The following is a 26,569-nucleotide window of genomic DNA, read 5'->3' on the forward strand; positions in this document are numbered from 1 at the left end:
ATGCTCAGCTCAGAATTGGGGGTCTCAAGATAGATACAATATGGTCTTCAAGTTGATGTCTTTTCTGGATTTTCTATTAGACATGGTTTTAATCTTTTAAATAAAGGCGAGTCACTAAATATATTCCTACATATAATTTTATTTTTATAATTCTGGAAAAAGTTTTCATATGAATCAATTTTAGATAATAGAAAGAAAATAAAAACAAATGCTAGACTGTCCATTCTGCTGGAAAAAAATGTGTTTATCATAGTTAACTGCCTATTGATTGTAATTTTTATCCAAAGACATTTTCTGTTTACCACTACCCTTGTTCCTGTCATTCTTGCATTCCATTTATCAAAAAAACTGTTTCCTCACTTTCTCAAATGTTTTATAACCCAAAGATATGTCTACCAGTCAGTGAGAAGGTAAGCTTCATCAAAGGGTGAGATGGTACTTTGCTCACTGCTTTATCTCTAGTGCTTAGGACAGTCCCTGGAGGGCAAGAGGTATTCAGCAAATAATTGCGAAACAAATACGTGCTGTCCAGAGTCCCCCAAAGTTGATATGATTCAAGTTAAGAATAAAGACATTTGCTTTTCAAATTAGATTCTGTGGTGGCCAGTTACAGGAAAGCATGAGCTCCATACTAGGGTACAACTCAGGGGATGAAGACCTTTCAAGGGATCTACACTCTCAGGGGCTGTTACCAACCATGCAGTAGGGACCTTGAAGCTTCTACCCTCTCATTACTGGCAGCCTCTAAATATGGCGAGAATAAGCCTAACTCTCCAGCAGTATAGTTCTGGGCTTTTAGAAGAAGAAAAATCTAAAATAATATTGATTTCATATTTTCAGGAGATAAAAAGTACTATGTACTATTCTTAGCATCAGTGTTAGAGAATGGTTGGTGTTAGAGAGCAGTAGGTACAACAAGAGGATGTTTAATTATCCTTACTTTGTGTAATAGAAATATTCTGTGGAATCAGAATATCTAAGTTATATTCCTGGTTCTGTGTAATCTTTGACAAATTATTTAACCCCTTAGTTTCACTTCCTCAAGTGTAGATGTATTTTTTTGCATGGTTGAGATAATTAAATGAACATTTACGTAAAGTACTTAGCACAATACCTGGTATACTGAAGAAATGTAATAAAAATTTCTTCTAGAAAATGCATGAATGTCCATTACAGTTTGTGTTCCAGTTCCTGTTTAGACACCTACTAGTATGCAATTCCCTCTTTCATATGTCTCCCATTCATTCTCAAGCACGTCTTACAGACTCACAGACATGCAGAATGTATAGAGCCACAGAAAACCCTAAAGCGAATAGATCCAAGTTTCTCAACTGACAGATGAGAAAAATGATAATCTGAAAGGTGGTAGAGTCCTGAGACGGCACAGGTAATTGGTGAAAGAGCTGAAACTACAACTCAGCTTTCCTAGCATGTGGAGCTGGGACCTGTAATTATCCATGTGTCTTCTTTCTAGGGAGCCTAAGTCTCTCTCCCTACAACCCCCGCCCAATCTTCCTCTTTCAGTCCTTCAGAGCTGCTCCATATTGACATAAGGCTCCTCCTCCAGTGAATGATCTCTAAAAGGTTAGAGGAAGTCATAACTCAGAAACAAAGCAGAGTTCTCTGTCTCTTCAATCCCGCCCCACATTCAGTAATTTCGAGATTGCTCAGTGTGCTCCTTGTTTTCCCATGAATTCACTGTGGGTTGCTTTTAAGGAACATGCAGAAATGGCCAAACTATGTCTTTGGAATCGCAGGGGTAACTCCCAATTTTGGTTTAATGCCACCCTCTCTGACCCTTTTTAACCAATAGAGCATACCCCTTATGCCAAATTGCATCTCCTTTGTTTTCCCTGCTTCATTTTCCTCCTGGAAGTTACCACCATCTGACATTTCACAAATTCATTTGTTGATTGTCTGCCTTTGCCAAATAGAACAAAAGCTCAATTGTGCATAAAACTTTGTTTTATTTGGTTTGTACCCAGGGCTGAGAATGGAGCCTAGTGTAAAGCAGGAACTCAAAGAGAAGGAAAGTGACTTTCTCTCACTTGACTTTGAAATCTGTGTTCTTGGATGGATTTGGGGTGAAATAATACATATTACTACCCCTTCGCACCCCAACCTTCAATCGCAGATATACAGGAAAATAACGAGCTCCTTGCTGTGGGCTGAATGTGTCCCCTCAAACGCATGTGTTGAATCTTAATTGTCAGTGTGACAGCACTGGGAGACGATTAAGTAATAAGGGTAAAACACTTGTAGAGAAAATCAGGGTTCGTATAAAAGGCCTTCAGAGAGTGGGTTCATTACCCTTTCTGCTCTTCTGTTGTGAGATACAGTATGCATCCCCTTTGGAGGATGCAGTAACAGGCACCATCTTGGAAGCAGAGAGACCAGGGCCTTCACTGGACACCCAACCTGCTGGCCCCTTGATCTTGGACTTCCCAGCATCCAGAACTGTGAGAAAATAAGTTTGTTTTTTATAAATTACCCAGTCTCAGGCATTTTGTTACAGAAGCGCAAATGGACTAAGACGTGCTCTCCTAAAGGAAAGTACTGGAAGAACTGTCAAAAGGAGGAGACTGTCTCCTTCTGGTTTTATTCCTTCTTCCTTTAGGTGAGAAGAATACAGGATGGGGTGGGGAGAGGGCTGCATCTAAGCATCAATGTCTCCATCTCCTAAACAGTCCTCACAGTTCCTAGTTCACAGATTTCCTGGAATATCAAATAGCAGTAATTCCTGGAACATAGCAGTGCTGATTAGATACCAAGGCCCCCCTTGCTTGTTGGTATCAATAGCTATCAAATAATTCCCTGGTAGAATACAGCTGTATGTAAAGAAGGACAGTAAATGCCAACATACATGTTCCACGAGCATTTCCGCTTGGGGCTGCTGATGGTGACTTTACATGGCAAATGGTAAAAAGAAGGACAATCCATAAGGTGCTATCTTTGGGGAAAGAAAAGTCCCATTTTATCAAGCATGTTTTTCTTGTGAGACAGGACTATAGGTCAAGCTCAGAAAAACTGCACACAGTCTAGATTGGGCCTGCCACAAGACAGTATCCTCAGGGGCTCATCTCCCCACAGGATTATTCATGGCCACTGTGCAGAACTAACAGAGGCCCAGGAGACAGCTCTTATTAGGGAGTCAGAAGATGTGGATGCAGGTCCTGTTATGGACTCTGTGCCTCATATTAGCCACCTGACCTAGTAAATCACCACTGGAAACCTGGAAACCAGAGAGTCAAACATTTTCTTGGGTGCCTATGCTAGAGGTTCTCTTACCCGTCATATAATTTAGTCAATATCACAATCCTGGGAAGTAAGAATTACCTCCATCATTTTACAGATGAGGAAACATAAAACCAGGGGATCAAATGACCTCCTCGAACCTAAAAGAGCTAATGAGTCATAGAACTGAAAGTCAAACAGTGATCTTGACTTGATTCTCAAGGTAGGAATCCTTCTATTACAATCCTCAGTTCTCTAAGGGGCCCCTTTTGGGAAATAGATTTTTAAAACATGACCATACAATAATGCATGCTATTAGTAGGTCCAAAACTTTATGAAAATAGCTAGGTAGGCCGGGCACGGTGGCTCATACCTGTAATCCCAGCACTTTGGGAGGCAGAGTCGGGTGGATCACAAGGTCAAGAGATCGAGACCATCCTGGTCAACATGGTGAAACCTCGTCTCTACTAAAAATACAAAAAATTAGCTGGGTGTTGTGGTGCATGCCTGTAATCCCAGCTACTCAGGAGGCTGAGGCAGGAGAATTGCCTGAACCCAGGAGGTGGAGGTTGCAGTGAGCTGAGATCGCGCCATTGCACTCCAGCCTGGGTAACAAGAGCGAAACTCCATCTCAGAAAAAAAAAAAAGAAAGAAAATAGCTAGGTAGAACCAACAGCTTGCAAACTTACTAATGAAGAACTCCAAAATGAGAACCATGTTTCTGACCTCATAAGAGTGTCGGAACACTTAAGAAAACCATGCACCTAGGAGGGCCCCAGAAATAACAGTTCTTATTGTTTCAAGAGCTAATATTGATATGATTAAGCAATACCACATGCTAGGCACTGCGTGAAATGATTGACACAGGCATGCCCAAGGGAGTCACAGGCAGGCAGTATCTCAATAGAGGAAGTTACATATAGAGAAAAAAGTAGGCATGCCAGCCAAGATTCACAGGCTTCCCTGTCCAGCCCAGTGGTTGCTGTGAGAATCAGATGTACGACATACATGAAAGGGATCCGAGAGCATTCACACAGCAGGGTACATGCACCCAATGTTATGACTGCTCTCCGTGGAACATATACAGCATGTGTGTAATGCAACAGGCTCAGGCATGAATTCTGAAAACCTCAGAATGCTATTCCAGAAAGCCCCATGTAATAAACCTAGTCTCCATTCTCCATTCTCCTTCTAGCTAGTTACCAGCTATATGAACCAAGGGGAAAAAAACTCATTCTAAGTTTTATTTTTCCACAGTTAAAAAAGGGAATACAAATATCTTTCTCTGTCCTATTTTTGCCCGGAGACTGACTACTGCAGACTATAACTGAATTCTCTGGTCTCCTGAGCTTCCTTCTCCATGGCTCCAGTTGTGTTCCATCAACGGAAGGCACAGACAGGAGATCACTGGGTGGAAAGAGAGAGAGTTCAGGGCATTGCTCCCCACTCCCTTCTCATCCTTCATTTACATTTCTGGTAGTAGCTGTATTTTGTGTGGTGAGAAAGGGAGACTTTCTTATCAATTCTGCTTTCCCTGTGTTCCAGTAAATATATATCTTTCTAGGAGTGGAAATAGCTTCCCACTGCTACTACATTCTGAGTTCCTCACCACCCCTCATTTGCTACCTTAAATTTGCCCACCCTTTGCAAGTAACTCCTTCATTAAAGTATCCTCAACTGACCTTACCAGGGTAGATTTTGTTTTTTTCAGGACTCTGACTGACATACTTAGGGTTCTGCACTTAGCTCTCCAGGTGCTGTCTTTGGAGACCTCATCCTTTTCCTTAACTCCTATCACCACAATTTTGCCAATGTCTCTGAAAGCTGACTACTTTAGAAGTCAGTGCTGTGGGATGTGACTAATGGGTAGTAGCTTACTGATAGGAGCTTAAGATCTAGTTTGGGAGCCACAATAAATTAAATGTAAATACAAAACAGAATACAATTAAGGGCAGAACTGTGTCTTGTCCAACATTGGCCCTCTGGGTATCTGGGTTAGAATTCATTTTATCACAGATTAAATGAAGGCTGTGAGACAAATACCTTACCTTCCCTGAACCTCATATTTCTTCTCCACAAAACAGGGAAGCTAATATGTATCTCATAAGATCAAAAGATACAATATATGTGGAAATGCTTTGTGGACTGTAAATTAACATATTATGATGTCAACAAGGTGATGATGATGATGATGATGATGATGCTTTGCTGGTAGCCAGGCAATGGGTCACTCATACTCATAATATGAATCTCCTCTCAACCCCCTACAATCAGAGAGAAAACTCTCTAATGCAAGAACATGCATTAGCTTTGGAGAGTCTAGCAAAGGAAACAGAATTTTATTCCTCACATGGCCTAACGTGAGCAAGTGGGCCTCTTTACAAGGGTAAGAGGCATTTTGTACTTCTCTGTCTCTTACTTTCCTGGGCAGATGGCCAAATGGAGAATTGATCATTTATGTTTCCGTGTTTCCTAAAGAAAAACCACTGGGAGCTGAAATGTCAACATTCTTCACAGAAACCTGCAAATAATGAAACACAACTGTCTGGGAACCAAGGACCCCTCAAGTTCAGCGTATCTGACAGGAGTATGTTACGGTAGGACAATCTCTCAGGGCTTTAGGGACCTCCCGGTTATGAGAGGTTACAGATGGAGCACTTCAATGCAGGTAACACACACACACACACACACACACACACGATCGGTAGCCATTGCTAGGCCTAGTCCAGCTAGCTTGGACCAAGGTTAATCCTGAGTGAGAATGTTCAGGAAGCAGAGGGTAACTCCTGACTCAGACCCACTTAGGCCTCAGTGTTTCCATGAAGGCAGCTGGCCAATGAGGTGCTCTGTGACCGAACCTGGTGAATGGCTATCTCCCAGATGCTGGGAGCATAAGCTCCTTTCTCCTCCTCACTTGTGGCTTTGGGTGAGAACCAGATCTTTGCATTTTCTTCATGTCTTTTAATTAAGATTTGTTAGAGCTTATCTCCATTTGCCAGACTTCATATTCATTGAAGAGGGACTTCAGAAATAATCAAGATCTTGGCCCTTATCCCCATCTTTGCTCAGGGTCTCCTTGGGATGGCAGGTGTGGCTCTATCTGATTGGAGACTTTGAAGCAGCAGCTGAGCATACAAAGACCGATCTCTTCTGGGGCTCTCTGTATAATCTGCCTACTGAGAGAGAAACTGTATTCTCATCTGATCTTATGCACGAGTCATGGGTCCTACTCTGGGCAAGGGTAGGGGTTAAAGGAATAGGGGGATCTGCAGTTGCCCAATGCCCCCGCAAACCACATAGAATAGCTCATCTCATTCAAGGATGCTCACTGTGGCTGTGCATCAAAGTCACATCCTCTAGGCCAGCATTTATCAGTCAGAAAGCTGGAGTTTGGGATTCTTCCTGTCTAATCCTTATCTATTTATTACTCAGATTTGAACTTGGCAGAAGAAAACTCATCATTGGACTACACTAAAACTGTGTAACATTGCTTAATTATTCAAAAAAGTGCATTAACTTCTTCCAAGGTGATTGTGGAATCATAATTTTATGTCTTTTATGTCTTTTTCTAGTATACTTTATAGTAGATACATAACTATTAAAACAAAGTTTGTGTATATAACAGCTTAACAAATGAAAAGAAAATATATAAATGGATATCCAGTGTAGAAAATTAAGAGTTTTAAAACTCATGATTCTTAGAGCTGTACTATAGGGAAACATGGCATCTGTTATATATGCTAACCCATTAAAATTTGTACAGCATAAACAAAAATAATAACTGTGATTTACTAAGCATTTATGAAAGTAAAGGTGATGCAGATTTTATCACATTTTAATACTTTTACACACTTAACAAGCTTTTCTGTTCTCTTACATTTGAAAATATTTCATTGACAAAGTAATATTTTCATGGGCCATTTGAAGATATATATATATATATAATATGATTATACATAGTATATATATATAAAATCATATGATATATTTATGTGCATATATATATATAATATATAAGCTCATATATATTATTCGACAAAGGAAAAAGCTAATATAAATTATTAGATAAAGGAAAAATGTTCCAGGACAGGAAACTGTATAAATTATAATTCCAATTTTATTATACATGTATAATTCCTATATTATGTATGTAAAAGCACAAAAAGAGCTTGCAAATTATACAGAAAAATGTTGACACTGATTGTGGGATTATGGATTATTTCCATTTTTTCTTACATTTTTCTGTATTTTCAAAATATTTCCTAATGTACATAAGTGAATTCTGTAATCAGAAAAATAGTTATATATGTTTGAAATACATATGATTATAGACTTCTTGCTAAATCATTTATTTTTTCAATATTTTTTAACCTTTTTAAAAAAGAAACAGAATATATGGACATCAGAATTTAAGAAAAGTGTTACTTCAGTATACTTTTAAGGCTGTTTAATAAAATAATTTATTTTGTATATTTTAAAAAATTCTAATTTATTTCTTAGATTCCTCAGAGTAAAGACTCCTTTATGGTATTTAAAATCAGAAACCTCTTCATGATATCTACAAATCCCAAAATATGATTATATATTACTTTAAAACTATTATTTTAAAGTGTTTACGGTACATTAGTAGAAATTATAAGAATTAATGGAATCAACTTTTATCTTACCCTCTCTTACCATATGGCAAAATATAAAATTTATTCAAAAATAACAAGGTGGCAAAATTCATAAAATGTGAGGGACGAAACAATTTGATAATTTTGTATTTTTATTTTTTCAGGAGTTGCAAAATGAAAATAAAATGGAATAAAATGTGATACACTCAAAAATCATAAAACCGGGCCTACCAAAATTTCTCCACGTGGTAGGTGCTCAATAAACATTTGCTGACTCATTGAAATCTCTTCCCAATTAATTAACCAATAAATGAATAAAGTTATTTATGATCATGATGGTAATGGTTTATTTTCCCCATTCACATTAAACACAAGATATTTAAAAGACAATGTTTGCATAGCACCTTGAGTTTCATCATGGAATCTTGACATAACTTGTCTCCCCGAGCTGCGGAAACTTCATCAATCCCGATCAATTTGGCTTTGTACCGGACCCCTTCACCTTTAAACCTCTTTATCAAAGTGGCTTCACTGCGATCCTGACCTAAAAAGAGAAAAAGTAGATTCAAATATGTAGTTGTGCCAACTCCAGTGGCTTTGAGTATCCACAATTCCAAGATCTGCCATCTGGTTTCATCTGTATTTTCGGAAAGTCAAATCACTGGATCCAGGAGAAAAGAACAGTAGTATTCCCAGATGCAAATTCTGACTCCATCCATTTAAGTCCTGAGACAAATTACTTCTGCTTTCTGAGACTCAGTTCTCTCAGGTAGGGAAAAATAAGTTAAAAATAACCACCCCAACAGGGCATTATGATAAATAAATCAGATAATATATGTGAAGCATCTAATTCAGGGTTTGATAAACAAGAAATATTCAACACATGATAATAATCACCCACTAAGAGTTCATGGCTGAAATTGTTGTTAGAATAATATTAGCACCGAATCTCTGGCATTGCCAACATTCAATAATAGCTTGGCCAGGGTCCAAGACCCTCTTCCCACCCAATTCCAGGAGCTGTTTTACAGTGAAACTCCAGAGTAATGACCTGAGGACAATTATCAAAAAATGGTTTTATGACATCTCTTCTGGTAACTCATGTGTGCAGGGAAATAGGCTTCCACGCTCCTTGCTATTGTGTGTCCACACCTTCCAACAGGCTCTCTCAATAATTATTAAGATAATGTTTTGCTAAGACACATCATCCAGGAGTTCAAGCATCTCTACATAAAGTGAGGACGATAAAGTTAACCCTGAACCAAGTAAGTGCTTCATGACAGATGTTCTATAAATGCTATCCCCACTCTTCACAACAAGCAAACCATTTTCATTCTCCAGATGATGAAGTCGAAGGTCACAGAGTTTAGGTAGCTTGTCCAAGTAAACATAGTTACAAACAAGATGAATACATAGGAATTCAAACCCATCATTAAGCTCATCATGCTTTGACTAGTCAGAGGTCTGGACGTTGTACAGGTGATTTTTTTTTTTTTTTTGAGACGGAGTTTCGCTCTTGTTACCCAAGCTGGAGTGCAATGGCGCGATCTCGGCTCACCGCAACCTCCACCTCCTGGGTTCAGGCAATGCTTCTGCCTCAGTCTCCTGAATAGCTGGGATTACAGGCACGCGCCACCATGCCCAGATGATATTTTGTATTTTTAGTAGAGACGGGGTTTCACCATGTTGACCAGGATGGTCTCCATCTCTTGACCTCGTGATCCACCCGCCTCGGCCTCCCAAAGTGCTGGGATTACAGGCGTGAGCCACCGCGCCTGGCCCTGTACAGGTGATTCTTAAAACCTGGAGTGTTCTGGCTGTCTGATATTTATCTCCTAGAATATCAACTTCACCTCTTGATTCCTCCTCCATTATGCTTACCTCCTCTGCCAGAAGCACAGAGCTGAGGACATCAGAGATAATTTGGCCCATTCTCCTCTAGCTATAGACGTGCAAACTAAGGCCTTTCTATACTGTGGGGTTGAGGATTATCAGAAGACATGCTTAAAATAGAAAAAAAGCAATAGCAATCACTAACCATCATATAGTACTTTTCTACTGACAAAACACAACTTTCATTTAATTCATTTATTCGTTCATCCCTTTCTGAGCAACTCCTCTGTACCAGTGCTATTATTCATTGCAACAGATGAATGAGACATCTGTACCCTCAGTAGCTTCAGTTTTTGATGGCTACAAATATGAATGCATTTGTATTATGCTTGGTGTGCGAAGGTTCAAGCTTTAGAATCAGACATCCTCATTTCAAATCATGACTCCCTCTCTTAAGTCAACTAAACTGTCTGAGCCTCAGTTTTTTAATGTGCTGAATGACAATAAAGTATCTACCTTACAGCATTAGTATAGATGGTAGCTTCAGTGAGATAGTATGTGTGAGGCAAGTATTTATATGGTATGTTTTCTGCAGACGGTAGTTGTCACCACTATTTTTTTTTTTTTTTTTTTGAGACAGTCTCACTTCTTCACCCAGGAGTACAGTGACGCCATCACAGCTCACTGCAGCCACGACCTCCCAGGCTCAGGCGAGTTTCCCACCTCAGCCTTCCAAGTAGCTGGGACAACAGGCACGCACTGTCATATCTGGCTTTTTGATTTTTTTTTTTTTTTTTTGTAGAGAGGGTTTTGCCATGTTGCCCAGTCTTGGACTCCCAGACTCAAGCAATCCACCACCTTGGCCTCCCAATGTGCTGGGATTATAGGCATGAATACCACTATTATAAGCCCAGGCAGAGAGGTGGAATGTCTGCCCAGCCAGGCCTGGACCTGTAGTCCTGACTGCCAGTTTTATTTTGTTTGTTTCCATGACACCCCTGTTGACTCCTCGTATATTAAAGCCTTTAAGTAATAGTCCATAAAGTAATATAACACATGGATAATTAGAAACTATAATCAGTATAATAATTAAGCCTCAGTGTTCTGTGAGAGCAGATGTTAGAGACTGAAGCGAAGAAGAAAGGGAACATTTGACATAATATACCTTATATCATGGCTAAACATCTCTCCTCTTCAACACATGACACCATTTCAGTCCATAATAACATCTCTTTCACCACTGAGGTTTCCTCAAACTTTAATTATGATAACAATACCAGGTAACGTTCATCACAAAGCATGTTATATGTATCAACTTGTTTAGCCCAGAAAATAATTACAGAGGTAGGTATTCAGGTTTTATAGATGGGGCTCTAAATTGAAAGTATTAGAGGTCGTGTAACTTGTCTAAACTTACTGAGCAGAACCCGAACCTAGATTTGTCTAATGTTAAAATCTATGCTTGTGGTTTGCTTGTGTTCTGTGGTTTCAAGCCTATTCGCCTAACCACCATGATTAATTACTTCTCTTCTACACAACTTTTTTATAAAGCCCCATCTTTATCTTGTACCAAAACTCACCTGGCCCAAATATGATGGTACTCAATACACTAGCAGCATTAAAACTCCATTGGAGGATGGAGAGACAGCTTGAAAATGGAACAGATTCCAGTCATCGGTCATCTCTAAGAAAATGTCTAGAAGTCAGATACAAAGACAGCCTTAAGAAACATTTGTCAGGGCACAGAACTCTGCCAAGAAACAAGATTCACAAGAAAAGGCAGAGCCATAGCAGGTGAACAAGGGCAGAGATTAATAAGAAAATATTAGGCCATTTAGAGAAAAGTAGGGAGCCCAATTTTAGATTAGGACCTAGGGCCAAGCTAATTTGTATGAAGGGCACTTATGCAGTAGATAATCCAGTTTCTCATTAAATGCTTCACCATTAAAAGGGTAATTTTTCATGAGCACATCTTAAGCAAGGTCTCAGTTATATTAGTTAAGAAATAAATAACAGATATCAGAGCCATAAGGCTTTAATTCTATCTGAGGCACATACAATATAAAGGTGTTACAAAGAGGATCAGACTTCATGCATGTTAGGTCACCATGAATCTCAGCCTATGTTGCTAAAAACAGCACTGATCCTCTGTTTCAAGATGGACAAGAGAAAGACCATGTATTTAAGGAAAATCATACATATGGCTATTGAGTATTTAGCACAGTTGCTGCGCCAAGAGTTTCATCTGCAATTTCTCATTTAATCTTCACATTTGTTCTTGAGTTAGTCTCCTTAATGAGTCCTATTGTGCAGAAGACAACATAAACACCCAAAGTCCACAGGATACCTTGAATTTTTAAATAACAGCTATATTGAGTTATAATTCACATGCTGTACAATTCGCCATTTAAAAGTACACAATCCAGTGGTTTTAGAATAGTCACAGAATTGTATAACCATCACTACTGTCTAATTTTAGAACATTTTTGTCATCCCAAAAAGAAGCCCTCTACCCATTAGCTGTCACTCCCCATCTTCCCATTCCCTCTGATGCTAACCAACCACTAATCTCTTCCCATCTTTATAGATTTGCCTATTCTAGACATTTTATATAATTGTTACCTTATAATATTCAATTTTTTTTTTTTTTGCTTTGCCTTTTTAGCAGCATGCTCTCAGGTTCATCCATGTTATATCATGTATCAGTCATGCATTTTTTGCTGAATATGATTGTATTTTGTGGTTATACCACATTAGTTGATAGACCTTTGGGTTATTTCTACTCTTTGGCTATTACAAATAACACTGCTGTGAACACTTGTGTACAGGTTTTTGTGTTGCTGAATATGTTCAATTCTGTTAAAATTTTTCCTAACAAAGGAATTGTTGGGTCATATGGTAACTCTATGTTTAACTTTTTGAAGAACTGTCAAATTGTTTTTCCAAAGCATCTGCACGATTTTACACCCCTCCTAGCCAAATCTAAGGTTCCAGTTTCTTTACCAGATGTTCTTTCCAACATCTGTTATTGTCCGTCTTTTACTTTAGCTATCCTAGTAGGTATTAAGTGATAGTTCATTGCAGCTTTGATCTGCATTTCCCTAAAGAGTAATGATGTTGAGCATCTTTTCATGTGTTTATTGTTCATTTGCATAACTTCTTTGGAGAAATATCTTTTCAAATCCCAGAACCTCCGTTTGAACCCAGGTCTTATGTAAAATTTCATGGTCTTAGCCATTAGGCTATGGGGCTTTCTGTGACCTATTCTGTGTTCTGATACAGAATTTAGCCTCTTTTGTTTGTTACAGCTACTTGAGTAGATGTCTCAGATGTCTTACTCCTAAGACAGGTAGTTCACAAGCACACACGCCCTTCTCATGTCTTATGTCATTTAATCTTCCAAGGTTACTGAAAACCAGCACTGTTATTATTTTATAGATGAAGAAAACTGGAGCCAGAGAGGTAACTAAAGTTACTTCAGGTTGAGCTTGGAATAGAATCTCATCCTGTCCTACTCCAAGACTTGAGTTCTCCCACTGGGAGGTAATAGGCCTTAATGGTCTAGAACATGAGCTCTGGATCCAGAAGACCTGAGTTCAAGTCCGAGCTCTCCCATCTGCCCCCTTAGTTGTATAGTCATGGGTAAGTTCCTTTACATGTCTGTCACAGTGTCCAAGTATAGATACTAATGGGTGCTCCCAGTAGGGACATTGTGAAGGTTAAAGAAATGACAAATAGCATGCAAGACAGTGAGAGACTGGCCAACAGTAAGAGCTTAGTCAACATTGGTCATTATTTGGGTGATCATTCTTTCAGTCTGTCTATGACAGTCACAGAAACTTTTATACTGACACTGCTGTTACTAGCATCCCTCACTACTCTCCAAAGTATTCCACTCTGGTTAACAGACTGTGTGGTTACCCTAATTATATGATCAGAATTTGTATACTGTCCTGCCTCAGTGTTCTTCATGCTAGGAACTGTGCTAGCTTCCAGTAGTACATGGGTGAGCAAAAAGTATCCTCTCTCCTGCCCAGAGGAAGCCACATTTCAAAAGGTGTCATATACAAATTCTCTACCCCTTAGCACTATATGACACTCACAGCTCTGGTCATATTTTGTTAAGCAATGTGTTTTCCTAAGGGGTAGAGAAACCGTTTGTATTTGGTAGAGAGATAATTAGGAGGAGCTACAGAGGAAAGATGGCATTTGAGTAAGGCCTCGTACAAAAGCAGGGGTTCGAGAGGTAGGGAAGAGGGTGAAAAGCTTTCCAGATAAACAAAAAGTATGGGGATGTTTGGAGAACAACGAGTAGTTGGCTTAGACTGTTGAGCAATCCTAATTACCTTTTGGAATAACCTTGGGAATTTAAATAAAAATACCACCCCACAGCCCAGAGTGGTATAGTGCACCTGCAATCCCAGCACTTTGGGAAGCCAAGGAGGGAGGATTGCTTGAGCCAAGCAGTTTGAAGCCAGGCCAGGCAACATAAGGAAATACTGTCTCAAAAAAACCCACCACCTCACAGATTTTGATTAGATGGGCGTGGGGTGAGCCAGGGCCAATTATTTTGCTTGCAAACCACAGTACTAGAGGGCATGGCTAGAGCAATGCACACAAAGGGCAGCCAAATCATAAAGGGTCTTGGAAGCCAAGCTAAGGCTTTTGAATATTGTTCTTTGGGCCATAGCAGCTATTAATGACCCAGGTTTGTTGTGAAGATTAAATTAAAAAGAGCATTACAGCAACACATGGGGAAGTATAAGGCTGTAATTAAGTGATTCATTCCTTTATTTGATATCCATTGAGTGCCTACTATATTTGTATTCTAAGGTCCTCCAGATACTTCAGTGAAGAAAATATATAAATATCCCTATACTCAGGGAACCTACATTCTAGTGGAAAGTCAATGGAGTTTTGCTATAATTTTCTAACTTTAGTGTAATGAAGAATCCCCTGTAAAAACCACAACAGCAACAAGAGATTCCTAAATCCCTTCCAGTGAGATTCTGCACCCGTTGGAGGGACCAAGCAGCTGGAGTTGATTTAGATACAGGCAATCCTCAAAGATCACTAGAGAACAGCAACTTGCTTATGTAGAGAGTCCCTTGTAAGATAATATTGCTCAGACTGGGGTCCTCAGAATAAACATTTCCAAAGTTTCAGTTTGGGGTTTTTAAACAGATAATAATCTTTTAAATATTTTGCCAGTTGTGAAGAAAAAAACTAATAATAGTATATTTCAAAGATATTTTCAGACACTTCAACTCCAGTTTCTTAAAAGCTTGAATATTTCTTTTCTAATATTTTATTATTATTATTATTATATTATTATTAGACACAAAGTCTCACTCTGTCACCCAGGCTGGAGTGCAGTAGTGGGATCTCGGCTCACTGCAACCTCAACCTCCCAGGTTCAAGTGATTCTCCTGCCTCAGCCTTCCGAGTAGCTGGTATTACAGGTGCCCGCCACCATGCCGGCTACTTTTTGCATTTTTGGTAGAGACAGGGTTTCATCATGTTGGCTGGTCTGGTCTTGAACCCCTGAGCTAAAGTGATCCACCCGCCTCGACCTCCCAAAGTGTTGGCATTACGGGTGGAAGCCACCACGCCGGGCCTCTTTTCTAATGCTTAAAAGGGATCTCCTTAAATGTGAGAAAACCACATTGAGATACCATCTTACGCCAGTTAGAATGGCGATCATTAAAAAATCTGGAGACAACAGATGCTGGAGAGGATGTGGAGAAAAAGGAACACTTTTACACTGTTGGTGGGAGCGTAAATTAGTTCAACCATTGTGGAAGACAGTGTGGCGATTCCTTAAGGCCTTAGAAACAGAAATTCCATTTGACCCAGCAATCCCATTACTGGGTATATATCCAAAAGACTATAAATCGTTCTACTATAAGGACACATGTACACGAATGTTCATTGCAGCACTGTTTACAATAGCAAAGACTTGGAATCAACCCAAATGCCCATTGATGATAGACTGGATTGGAAAAATGTGGCACATATACACCATGGAATATTATGCAGCAATCAGAAATGATGAGTTTGTGTCGTTTGTAGGGACATGGATGAATCTGGAGAACGTCATCCTCAGCAAACTGACACAAGAACAGAAAATGAAACACCGCATATTCTCACTCATAGGTGGGTGATGAAAAATGAGAACACATGGACACAGAAAGGGAAGTACTAAACACTGGGGTCTATTGGGGGGAAAAGGGGAGGGCCAGTGGGAGGGGGAGGTGGGGAGGGATAGCCTGGGGAGAAATGCCAAATGTGGGTGAAGGGGAGAAGGAAAGCAAAGCACACTGCCATGTGTGTACCTACGCAACTGTCTTGCATGCTCTGCTCATGTACCCCAAAACCTAAAATCCAATAAAAAATTAAAAAAAAAATGTGAGAAACACTACTTGGTATCATCTGCGGCTGTCTCGGCGAGTGTGCCTGCGGCAGGTCAGGAGTGCCATTGCGGTAGGGGAGGGTGCACCACCTCTTTAACACTTTCCTACTTGGCTCAGAGGAAAATAAGCCTGCACGGAATGGTTTGAAGATTTCTGCTCTGATATACTCACTTCACTTCATTCCGTAAACAAACTAATTGCCAACAACTAATAGGGGATGCTTTATCTGATCTCAATCCAAGACTCTTCAAGTAATCAGAGAATTGAATTTTCAATATAGCACTGATTTGGATTCCGAAGGAGGAATATATGGGGGTTACACAGCATCACAAAGTTGCCTGGAAACCAAGCCCTGCTGAAGAAAAAGCAGTAACTGGCCAGAAAGGAAGGAAGGAGGCCTGGATCCAGGTGTAGTCTCTTACTGTACCTTCACCGATGTGAGTTAACTTGCCCTTTTTTGAGGTTCAATCTTCCCAGGTGCTCGAGGGTGTTCATAGGGAAAAGATGCTTTCTAAAGTGTCTCCAAGCAGTAATTGTGTAGGGTGATATTTATGACTAGTTAATATATTTATAACTAGTTTATAACGAATATTTATAACTGTGATGTTCTTTGGACATCAGTTTACTGTTGTAGCAATCTTATGTGGTGGTTGTCCACATGTGTTAGATCTCAGAAGAGCACTGAGTTGGTATATCTAGGTAAGTGCTAAAGCTAGAATTGGAACCCAGGTCTTCATAAATCCACAGAATTTAGGTCTTCAGTTTTACAATCACAAATCTCTATTAGTAAAGCATTTTTGAGCACCTAACTTTAAAATAGACATATTTCTGTATAAATTACATACATGTACTACTGATTATCTATCTATCTATCTATCTATCTATCTATCTATCTATCTATCTATTATTATTATTATTTGAGACCAAGTCTCACTCTGTCACCCAGGCTGAAGTGCAGTGGTATGATTTCAGCTCACTGCAATGTCTGTCTACCTCCCAGTAGAGGTTTGAATAATTCTCGTGCCTCAGCCACTCAAATACCTGGGATTACAGGTGTGCACCACCACACCTAGCTAATTTTTATATTTTTAGTGGAGATGGAGTTTTGCCATGTTACCCAGGCTGGTCTCGAACTCTTGGCCTCAAGTGATCAGCCTGCCTCAGCCTCCCTAAGTGCTGGGATGACAGGTGTGAGCCACTGCACCCAGCCCCATATGTTATTATTAAAGCTTACTTTTTCTTAGAGTTTTTGCTTTGAAATCAAACATAAATAGACACCTTATATTTTTCTCATGTACTAGTAGATAATCTTGCATAACCTGGGAGTACCTGCATCTCACAATGCTTTTTTGCAGATCTCTCTGAGAAAAGCAATTTGAAAAATCCTCAGGGAGTCACAGAAAACTAACAATCATAATCAGACATTTGGGTTTCTAAGAATCATCCATTTTGTTTTTTTATTTTAATTTTTGCAGGTACATAGGGGGTATATATTTATGGGGTACACGAGATGTTTTGATATAAGCATACCATGCATAATAATTACATCATGGAGAATGGAGTATCTATCCTCTCAAGCATTTATCCTTTGTGTTACGAACAATCCAATCACACTCAGTTATTCTTAAATGCATGATTACATTATTATTGACTATAGTCACCTTGTTGTGCTACCAAATGGTAAACCTTATTCTATTTTTTGTACCATTAACTACCCCACTGCAGCTTCCCACTACCTTCCCAGCCTCTAGTAACCATCCTTCTACTCTCCATCTCTATTGTAACGTTTATTGCCGAGTTTAAAATGAGGAAACTGAGGCCAGTATAAGAAAATGAAAATCCAATTTATTCAGCTCCTGGACAAGGTTCCATGGTTCCGGGGAAAGGGGCCAGGGAAGTCGTGCCAACTTCCTGGGGTGTGGGGTTTTTATGGCTAGAAGGAACAAGCAACAGCTGGGTGCTCTGATTAACTCCAGGGGAGTGGGATTGAGATGGGGCAGGCCGCTATTGGTTGGCGGGTTGTTGGGCGGGTTTTCCTGTGGGAGAGCCGGCCAGGAGCCTTGCATCAGCTGGAGCCTTCCAGGGCAGCCATGTGGCAGAGCTAGGTGCCGAGTGCAGAGCCTGGTGCTGGGTGCAGAGGTGGGTGTGTCCAATCTCCCAGCAAGGCAACCGGCCTTACATCTATGAATTCAATTGTTTTGATTTTTAGATCCCAGAAATAAATGAGAACATGCAATGTGTGTCTTTCTGTGCCTGGTTTATTTGACTTAACCTAAAGATCTCCAGATTCCATCCATGTTGCTACAAATGACAAGAGTCTCATCCTTTTTTATGACGAAATAGTACTCCATTATCTAAATGTAACATTTTCTTTATCCATTCATCTGTTGATGGACAACAAATAAGGCTGCTTACAAATCACAGTTATTGTGAATAGTGCTACAACGAGCATGGGAGTGCAGATATCTCTTTGATATACTGATTTCCTTTCTTTTGGGTATACACCCAGCAGCGCAATTGCTGGATCTTATGGTAGCTCTATTTTTAGTTTTTTGAGGAACCTCCAAACTGTTCTCCATAGGGGTTGTACTAATTTACATTCCCAAAAACAGAGTACAAGGGTTTCCTTTTCTCCATATCTTTGTCAGCATTTTCTATTGCCTGTCTTTTGGATATAAGCTATTTTAAATGTGGTGAGATGATGTCTCATCACAGTTTTGATCTGCATTTCTCTGATGATTAATGACACCGAGCACCTTTTCATATGCCTGTTTGGCATCTGAACGTCTTCTTTTGAGAAATGTCTATTCAAATCTTTGTCCAATTTTTGATCAGCTTACTAGATTTTTTCCTATAGAGTTGTTTGAGTTCCTTATACTTGTATTTAATCCTTTGTCAGATGGGTGGTTTACAAATATTTGCTTTCATTCTGTGGGTTGTGGATTCACTTTGTTGATTGTTTCATTTGCTGTGCAGAAGCTTTTTAGCTTGATGTGATCCCTTTTGTCCATTTTTGGCTTCATTGCCTGTGAAGTATTGCTCAAGAAATTTTTGCCCAGACCTGTGTCCTGGAGATTTTCCCCAATGTTTTTTTTTTTTTTTTTGGAGACAGAATATCACTCCATCACCAGGCACCAGGCTGGAGTGCAGTGGCACAACCTTGGCTCACTGCAACCTCCACCTCCCGGGTTCAGGCGATTCTCCTGCCTAGCCTCCCAAGGAGCTGGGACTATAGGTGAGCACCATCATGCCCAGATAATTTTTTTGTATTTTTAGTAGAGATGGCGTTTCACCACATTAGCCAGGATGGTCTTGATCTCCTTACCTTGTGATCTGCTTGCCTTGGCCTCCCAAAGTGCTAGGATTACAGGCATGAGCTACTGCACCTGGCTATGTGTGTATTTTTAGGGCAGTGCCATGCTGTTTTGGTTACTAAAGCTCTGTAGTATAATTTGAAGTTGGGTAATGTGAATCTTCCAGTTTTTTGTTTGTTTGTTTGTTTGTTTCCTGCTTAGTATAGTTTTGGCTATTCAGGGTCTTTTGTGGTTCCATATAAATTTTAAGATTTTTTTCCTATTTCTGTGAAAAATGTTATTGGTATTTTGATAGGGATTGTATTAAATGTGTAGACTGCTTTGGGTAGTGTGGACATTTTAACAATATTGATCCTTTCAATTCATGAATGTGGAATACTTTTCCATTTTTAGTGTCTTCTTCAATTTCTTTTATCAGTGTTTTTACAGTTTTCATTATGGAGATCTTTCATTTCTTTGGTTAATTCCTAGGTATTTCATTTTATTTGTAGCTATTGTCAATAAGATTACCTTTTTAAATTCTTTTTCAGGTTGTTCACTATTGACCTATAGAAATGCTACTAATTTTTGCATGCTGATTTTGTATCCTGCAACTTTACTGAACTTGTTTATCAGTTCTAATAGTTTTCTTTTTGTGAAGTTGTTAGGTTTTTCCAAATGAGATCATATCTTCTGCAAACAATGATAATTTGACTTCTTTCATTCTAATTTGGATGCCCTAAGAAGCATCCATTTTGAATTTCATAATGGATCATGGGGAACCCTGTAGGTTGTTGTCTTTAATGTGCAGCTGGGGGAGGTGGGTGCACATACATCACTTAAAAGTGTCTGGAGGCTTCCAGAAGTCAAAGTAGGTCACAGTAGATGTGCCTCCGGTTGCCCTCTAGTCTATGCCCCACACTGCTTCCAGGAGGATCCACCCCAAGTGTCATCTAATCACAATCTAATCACACACTATCTGACCAAAAATGAAAAATGTCATTGCCTTCCACCCAGCTGCCATGAGCTGTTTTCTCTCTTATTCTCTCCTCATTTGCACCCTTTTGCTGCCAACACCATTAACTCCAGCCTTAGGGGCAGGCACCTCCATTCCCTTTGCCCTTGCTAGTTCCTCTTTTCCCACTGTCTCCCCTACACTTGAGCTCTATAAGGGTAGGGACTGAAATTGATCTGGCTGTGTCCTCTGAACCTAGCATGGTACCAAAATAGAGCAGACCCACGGTGTCCAGATCTGCTGAATAACTGAATAAATGTTTTAATTAATTTAGTTATGCTAAAGTGGCCTCTAGGAGTCAGGATCACTTGGGGGAGGTATCTAAGAGGTTACTAAAAACCCCTCTCATACAGATCTTATTTTATACAGTCCATGACTGTGATTCATTTAGTCCTCAAGGAATAAAATTCCTAATGGGATAAAGTAAATGTCACACCCACAGTCATTTTAATATTGGCTTTGCTTTATGCCATTAGAGAAGAGGATTTCTCAACTTCATCACAACCTGATCATCTGCTAACCAGGGGAACGGCTCTCCTCTGAATTTAAATCGAGCCAATTCTTCTGGGCACAGAGTAAATTCCCCATTTTCCACAGACCTCAAAGATTCTGTCAGGAAGTATACCAAGTCCCTGTCTCGAAGCAGAAGCAGCAGAAGGCACTGCCAATGTTGAGGTCCCAGAATGGGAGTCACCTTGCAGAAGCATCAACAAAATCAAGTGCCTCTGTCAGGAGTCAGGATCCGAAGGCGGAAGGCAATTAGCATTTTTTATGACACTGAAGCAGAGCCCACAGAGTCCACTGGAGTCATAAATGGCCTCCCACTCCAGGCTGCTTGCTAAAGACTATTAATGGCCAAATAAAAGTTATTTTCATACCCAAGATTGTTCTCTAACTCCCCCACTCATCATAGATTATCATAAGCACAGCCACAGAAACCTATATAAAAGCCAAGGTAAGTATTTTTTTCCTAATGTGGTCATTCTGGCAGTAAATTCTTTTAACTTTTGACAGTTACAATATTTCCCTCTCTAGGAGAGGTCAGCTCCAACATATTTCTGACATCAAGCTGGGTATTCACTTCTGTGCATTAGCTATTTAAACATGTAAGGGGATATCTTATCAGCTCAGACCACTATAATAAAATACCATAGACTGGATGGTTTAAACACCAGACATTTATTTCTCATGGCTGAGCAGTTCAAGATCAACTGCTGGAAGATTTGGGTCTTGGTGAGGGTCCCGGCTTGCAGATGGCCACTGTCTCACTGTGTGCTCACAAGATCTCTTTCTGTGCATGTACCGAGAAAGTGAGAGAGAGAGAGACAGAGACAGAGACAGAGAGAGAGAGAGAGAGAGAGAGAGAGAATGGAGAAGTGGGGGGATGGGGGGCAGCGGGGGGTGGGGGGGGTGTGAGAGAGAGAGAGAGAGAGACACACGCAAGCCCTGGCTCCTTTCCTCTTCTTATAAAGCCACTAATCCTATCATGAGTATTCGACTTCATCTAAAGCTAATTATCTCCCAATGATGCCACCTTCAAATATTACATGTGGAGTTAAGTCTTCAACATATTAATATTGGGGAGACACAAACATATGATACATAATAGACGCTTCAGAATTAAGAAGGAGATGTAAAAAGTTGAATGCTACCTGAAAAATGAGCACGCCTGTCCCATTCTCATAAATTGTTTTATTTAAACTTTACAACAATCTTGGAGGAAAGAACTACAACACATTCAGGGAAGGAGGAAACAGAGGCACGGGGAAACGAGGTCACTGGTGTGAGGCCACACTGCTAAGGAGGGCGTGGCTGCCTAACCCTGTGAGGTCAGAAGGTATCACATTTAAATCATGGTATGCCACTTCCTGTGTATAAGGGAATTAGTTGAAGTTTCTGAGTGTTAGGTTCTTCATATGCAAAATACTATGGTTATCTGTATTCCTCTCCAGAATAGTTACAAGGACCATAGGAATAATATATGTTATGCTCTTAGCACACTGCCTGGCACATGGCATTCACTCAGTAAATATTTACTACCTTCTTTCTCCCCAAATAATATATTTTACATTAAGCATCAGTGGCCCAGAGCTAACCATAGCAAAGCTGTACTGCATTAGAAGGAACGGTCCCAACTGTTTGGGAATTTTTTGTTGTTGTTGCCTGGGAATAAGGGTGCAATTAAGAACAGGATGCTCCTTCCTGAAGGCAATAGGGAGATCACCTTATAAATTATTAACACAGAGAGATTCTCCCTTCCTCTGCATATCTATTTGAATCACAGGCTATCCATCTTGATGATGAGAAAATTTCAAAAGGTTGTTTTATTTTCCCCCTCGGCTGTCAAACATCATTCTGTCCATTGCTGAAAGAGCCCTATTGTCTGTTAGGCCGTCCAATTTGAGAACAGATTGTAGGGGAATTTCAGGGCCCAGCAGACAGATAACTTACTTTACTTTGAATTCTATCTTGCAATTATCCAGGTGTTGATTTGCAATGGACAAATAATTATGTATGCTGGCTGTGTAGGAGAGAATGCTGATTTTATGTAATTAACTAGCTGGGTAGTGAGCAGAACAAGAGGAAAAACACACTTAGGGGGCTGTTAAAATGTGTTTTTATGAACATGGTTGCTGTCATTATTGCTAAAAGGTAAACTAATTAAAGAGCTAAAATAATATTCAACCTGTGACTCATGCACACATTTTCTTTAAAAATGTTCTGTGGTACTTCCGAAAAGTGCTCTGCATAAAGGGCATCTGGAATCCATTTTCAGCTTCCTGTAGAAAGTGAAGTACCATGGTACCAGACAGAGATTCTCATCTGAGTGCCTGGGAATCTGAACTTTAAAGCTTGGCCGATGCTTCTGAGGCAGACCCAGACCAGGAACCACTGAATTGTACGGTAAGATGCTTGTGGGACCTCATAGGCATAACACAATTCTTTTGCTCCAATAGTTGGTCCTTTTTGCATTCTCTGACAAAGGTCTACTAATAATTGTTTCAGTTGTTTTCTTTCTCCTGTGTCTTTTATTGTATTTGAAAAATGTATTTTAAAACTGTAAGACAATATTAATGAATTCTTAATAATAGAAGAAAATGATCATCAGCCACATCCTGTCGCTCCAAAGAATCCTTAGCCTATTTCCTGGCAGTGTCTTTTGAAGCACGATTTTCTAGTTTCTCTGAGGAAAAGACTAAAGAGATCGTCATGGCAAATCAGTTAGGGGTGTGCTGACACTCCCTGGTGGTGATTCCGACATGCAATGGCAAATTAAAGCAAGAAAAAGCCAGGCCTTACAATCTCCTCTTGGTAGACTGTAAGTTCTTGAGGACTAATATTTTCTTAAATTTGCTTTCTGGGTATTCTATACAACAAGAACAGTCTCTAATATACAATGGGTACTTAATATTTGCTGAATAAATAAATATATGTCAAAAGGGAAATTGCTGTTCCCAACCCCAGAGTTCCCAACCCACTGTGCCACCCCCAACACACATATGCATCGTGTCTTAGAACACTGGAAAACCAAGTGTAAATTTCAGTCACAAGGCCCAAAGTCTCAGGTACTACTAGTCAGGCTCAGCAGTTCTATGACTTGCAGCATTTTTCCAGACAAATGAAAGCCAGGAATCACAGAAAAATGGCCAATCAGATCTTCATGTACAAGGAAGAAGCAGCAAGACCAAAAAAATGGAAAAAATATCTTGGTTTTAAGATGGTAAATACAGCTATAATCATCTGTTGCTGAGTGTTTCTGATATCTTCCCATGAAGGTTTGAGGAGCTTAGCATATCCTGTCCATTTGGGCAAATCGAGGAGTAACTAGTTTGACTTAAAATCTGCAGATTTATTTTTACACACTTGCTTACTAATGACAACCTACAGATGGTGTCACAGCATTTGCTTCTTAGGTTTTCTTATCAGTGGGCTTCTTGTGTCATTTTCCTGGTGGCCAAGAAAAAAAGCAGGAAAAAAAAAAAAACTAGTATGTGTTGCCATTAAGAGTAAAGTATTACATTGGCTATATAATAGTTTATTCCATGTTGATGCCATTCTGCAAGGCACAGAATAAGCTTTAAACAATATGTAAGCTTTTTCTTTTTTTTTGTTTTACCTGATAATTTAATGTAAGTTCTTTTTCATTGTCCTTTTGTTCCTCACAACCACCTAGCATGACATGCATCATTAATCCCTTCTTATAGTTGAGCAAATTGAGACTCCAGGAGGTAAAGACTGGCCCAAGTTCACATAGATAGCAAAGGCAGAGGCAGGTGTGCTAAAAAAAAAAGGAAATGCATGTAAACAAAAGAATGCTGAAAAGAAGAGAATCTGAAGCTTGAGGCTGGGTAAGAAATAGGACTGCATGAGACAAGGAAAGGCCAGATCTGATTCCACAGTCATGAGATTTATTAGTGTTTCTGTCATTTGTAAAACCAAAGGGTCCTATTCTGGTTGTGGTGCCATATGGATGAAGGCAACGCTGAATGACGTATATGAAACGCAGCAGGAAAGCTGGATCTACAGTCAAACGTGAAGAGGACCAGGGTAATGAATGAGAAAGGATAGATACCAGGACAAACCTCAGTTCTCAACTGGTGTTTCCATTCAGGAGCTTCTTGGTCAAGAGCAAATCACTTCATCTCACTGCAATTGAGGAAGTAATGCTTACATTGCAAGATGACTATCGGAACTGCCTGCAATCATATCCCTTCTCCCAGTAGCTGCATCCAGTCAATACCTGGTTGATTAGATGGGGCTGGGTATAAAGACCCAGGCCCCATATCTCAGTTTGAGACAATCCTGAAGGACAACTCCCATGAAATAGTGGGACCAGCTGAGGCCTTTGCTGCAACTGCATCACAGTTCAACTCCTCCCTCTGCCAGATCTTATCATTTTCACTCTTCCAGCAGTGTTGATTAGGAGGACATTCCCCTACTGGGAATTTACTGCAGCCTCCTACAGCAAATCCTTGTCTCAGTCACCGGTTTCCCAGGAACTCCACCAAAGACAATACAAAATCAATGCATTTGAGGGAGAGTCAGAAAGAGAGAGTCTTGATATGGAGAGACAAACCAGAAAGTTCGTGCAATAACCCAAGAATGATGGGAGTGGTGCTTGGGGCAGCACTGAGTGCTCAGATAATGTAAACTAATATTGATCAGATTTCAGGAGGCCAACCCTAATCAAAAGAGAACATCCAGAGCTAAAACTTTCCTACCCAAGGCAACTCAAAGTCCCCCGGCAAAACCGTTGTGTGTTTCCCAGACATCCCGGACAGCTGGGCTGCACCTGTAAGACAGAGCAGGGTGATTGCTCACCCAAAACCAGCCTCACTACCACCAGAACCAGGTGGTGCAGTGAAATTTGCCTTTCTAAAGTTCACAACTTGCCTCCCTTTGGGTAATGCGCATAATACCAGGTACCAGGCACTGACAAAGTTCTAGAAGCTGATGAAGAGTGAATATGACCTTTTTTCCAAATAAAAAATAACCAATGTAGTTTTAAACTTTTTGTATTTCAATTCTTTTAAACAAGTGCTTTTTATTTTTTCTTTAGCTTTCTAATTACAAAGCGAAACATGCTCAAGACTCAACATTGGAAAGTGCAGAAGAGAAAAAGGAGGAGAAAGCCACCCATAACACCACCCAGATACATTATGGTTACATGTGAGTGTATGCTCTGCCAAGCTTTTCCCTAAGTGCATACACATGCAAACACTCATTCTTCAAAAACATTTTCATACTGTAAATCTGTGTCTTGGTTTTTGTATCTGGCAGTGTAACGTTTTCCCATGTTGATATTTTTGTGACATGACTCCTATTGGCTGTGCAATAGCCCATCCTGCAGATGTACCACAATTTATTTAACCAGTCTTCTATAATTGGAAAGTTAAGATGTCTTCAATGAAAACAGAGTAAAGAAAACAATACTGAGAATTCTTCCTGAAGGCAGTGAAAAGATGCACTTTCCCTGTGAGAATGTCTCCTTGGAGCCTTTCACACTTATCAGAGTTGGTGCTTCATCATCTTCCCCTCACTCCTCCTGCTCCAGAAAAGTGTGGGTTCAAAATAGACAAATGTGTGAAAACAAATGCAAAATTTACCTCTTTGGTTGTCTTGCTTTGGGAGAAGCATAGAAGGGCAAAGAAAGAGTGTTTGCAT

At 39.9% G+C, this 26,569-nt stretch overlaps 1 protein-coding gene and 1 long non-coding RNA gene across 40 annotated transcripts in view; one reads left to right on the forward strand and one right to left on the reverse strand.

Moving 5' to 3' along the window:
* Positions 1-26,569, reverse strand: part of DAB1 (DAB adaptor protein 1) — a 1,273,242-nt gene that overhangs the window by 140,221 nt on the left and 1,106,452 nt on the right. For 33 of the 39 annotated variants that reach the window (XR_013520113.1, XM_078331967.1, XM_078331988.1 and 30 more), the window contains one exon: positions 8,255-8,394. Coding sequence is in view for 38 of the 39 variants with exons in the window: in XM_078331967.1 (XP_078188093.1) it covers positions 8,255-8,394 (140 nt within the window). In the remaining variant the exon portion in view is untranslated. Of the gene's footprint in view, positions 1-2,310; positions 6,411-8,254; positions 8,395-11,263; positions 11,380-24,521; positions 24,684-26,569 lie in introns of all 39 variants that reach the window. The other 6 variants (XM_078331993.1, XM_078331981.1, XM_078331983.1 and 3 more) reach the window with 5 other exon arrangements.
* LOC118143185 (uncharacterized) lies at positions 5,488-8,199 on the forward strand. Its single transcript, XR_004727419.3, has 4 exons — positions 5,488-5,620; positions 5,713-5,831; positions 6,667-6,761; positions 8,015-8,199. It is a non-coding gene; the product is annotated as an uncharacterized LOC118143185 (long non-coding RNA).

Source organism: Callithrix jacchus, chromosome 7 (assembly GCF_049354715.1).
Source record: "Callithrix jacchus isolate 240 chromosome 7, calJac240_pri, whole genome shotgun sequence".
Lineage (NCBI taxonomy): Eukaryota > Metazoa > Chordata > Mammalia > Primates > Cebidae > Callithrix > Callithrix jacchus.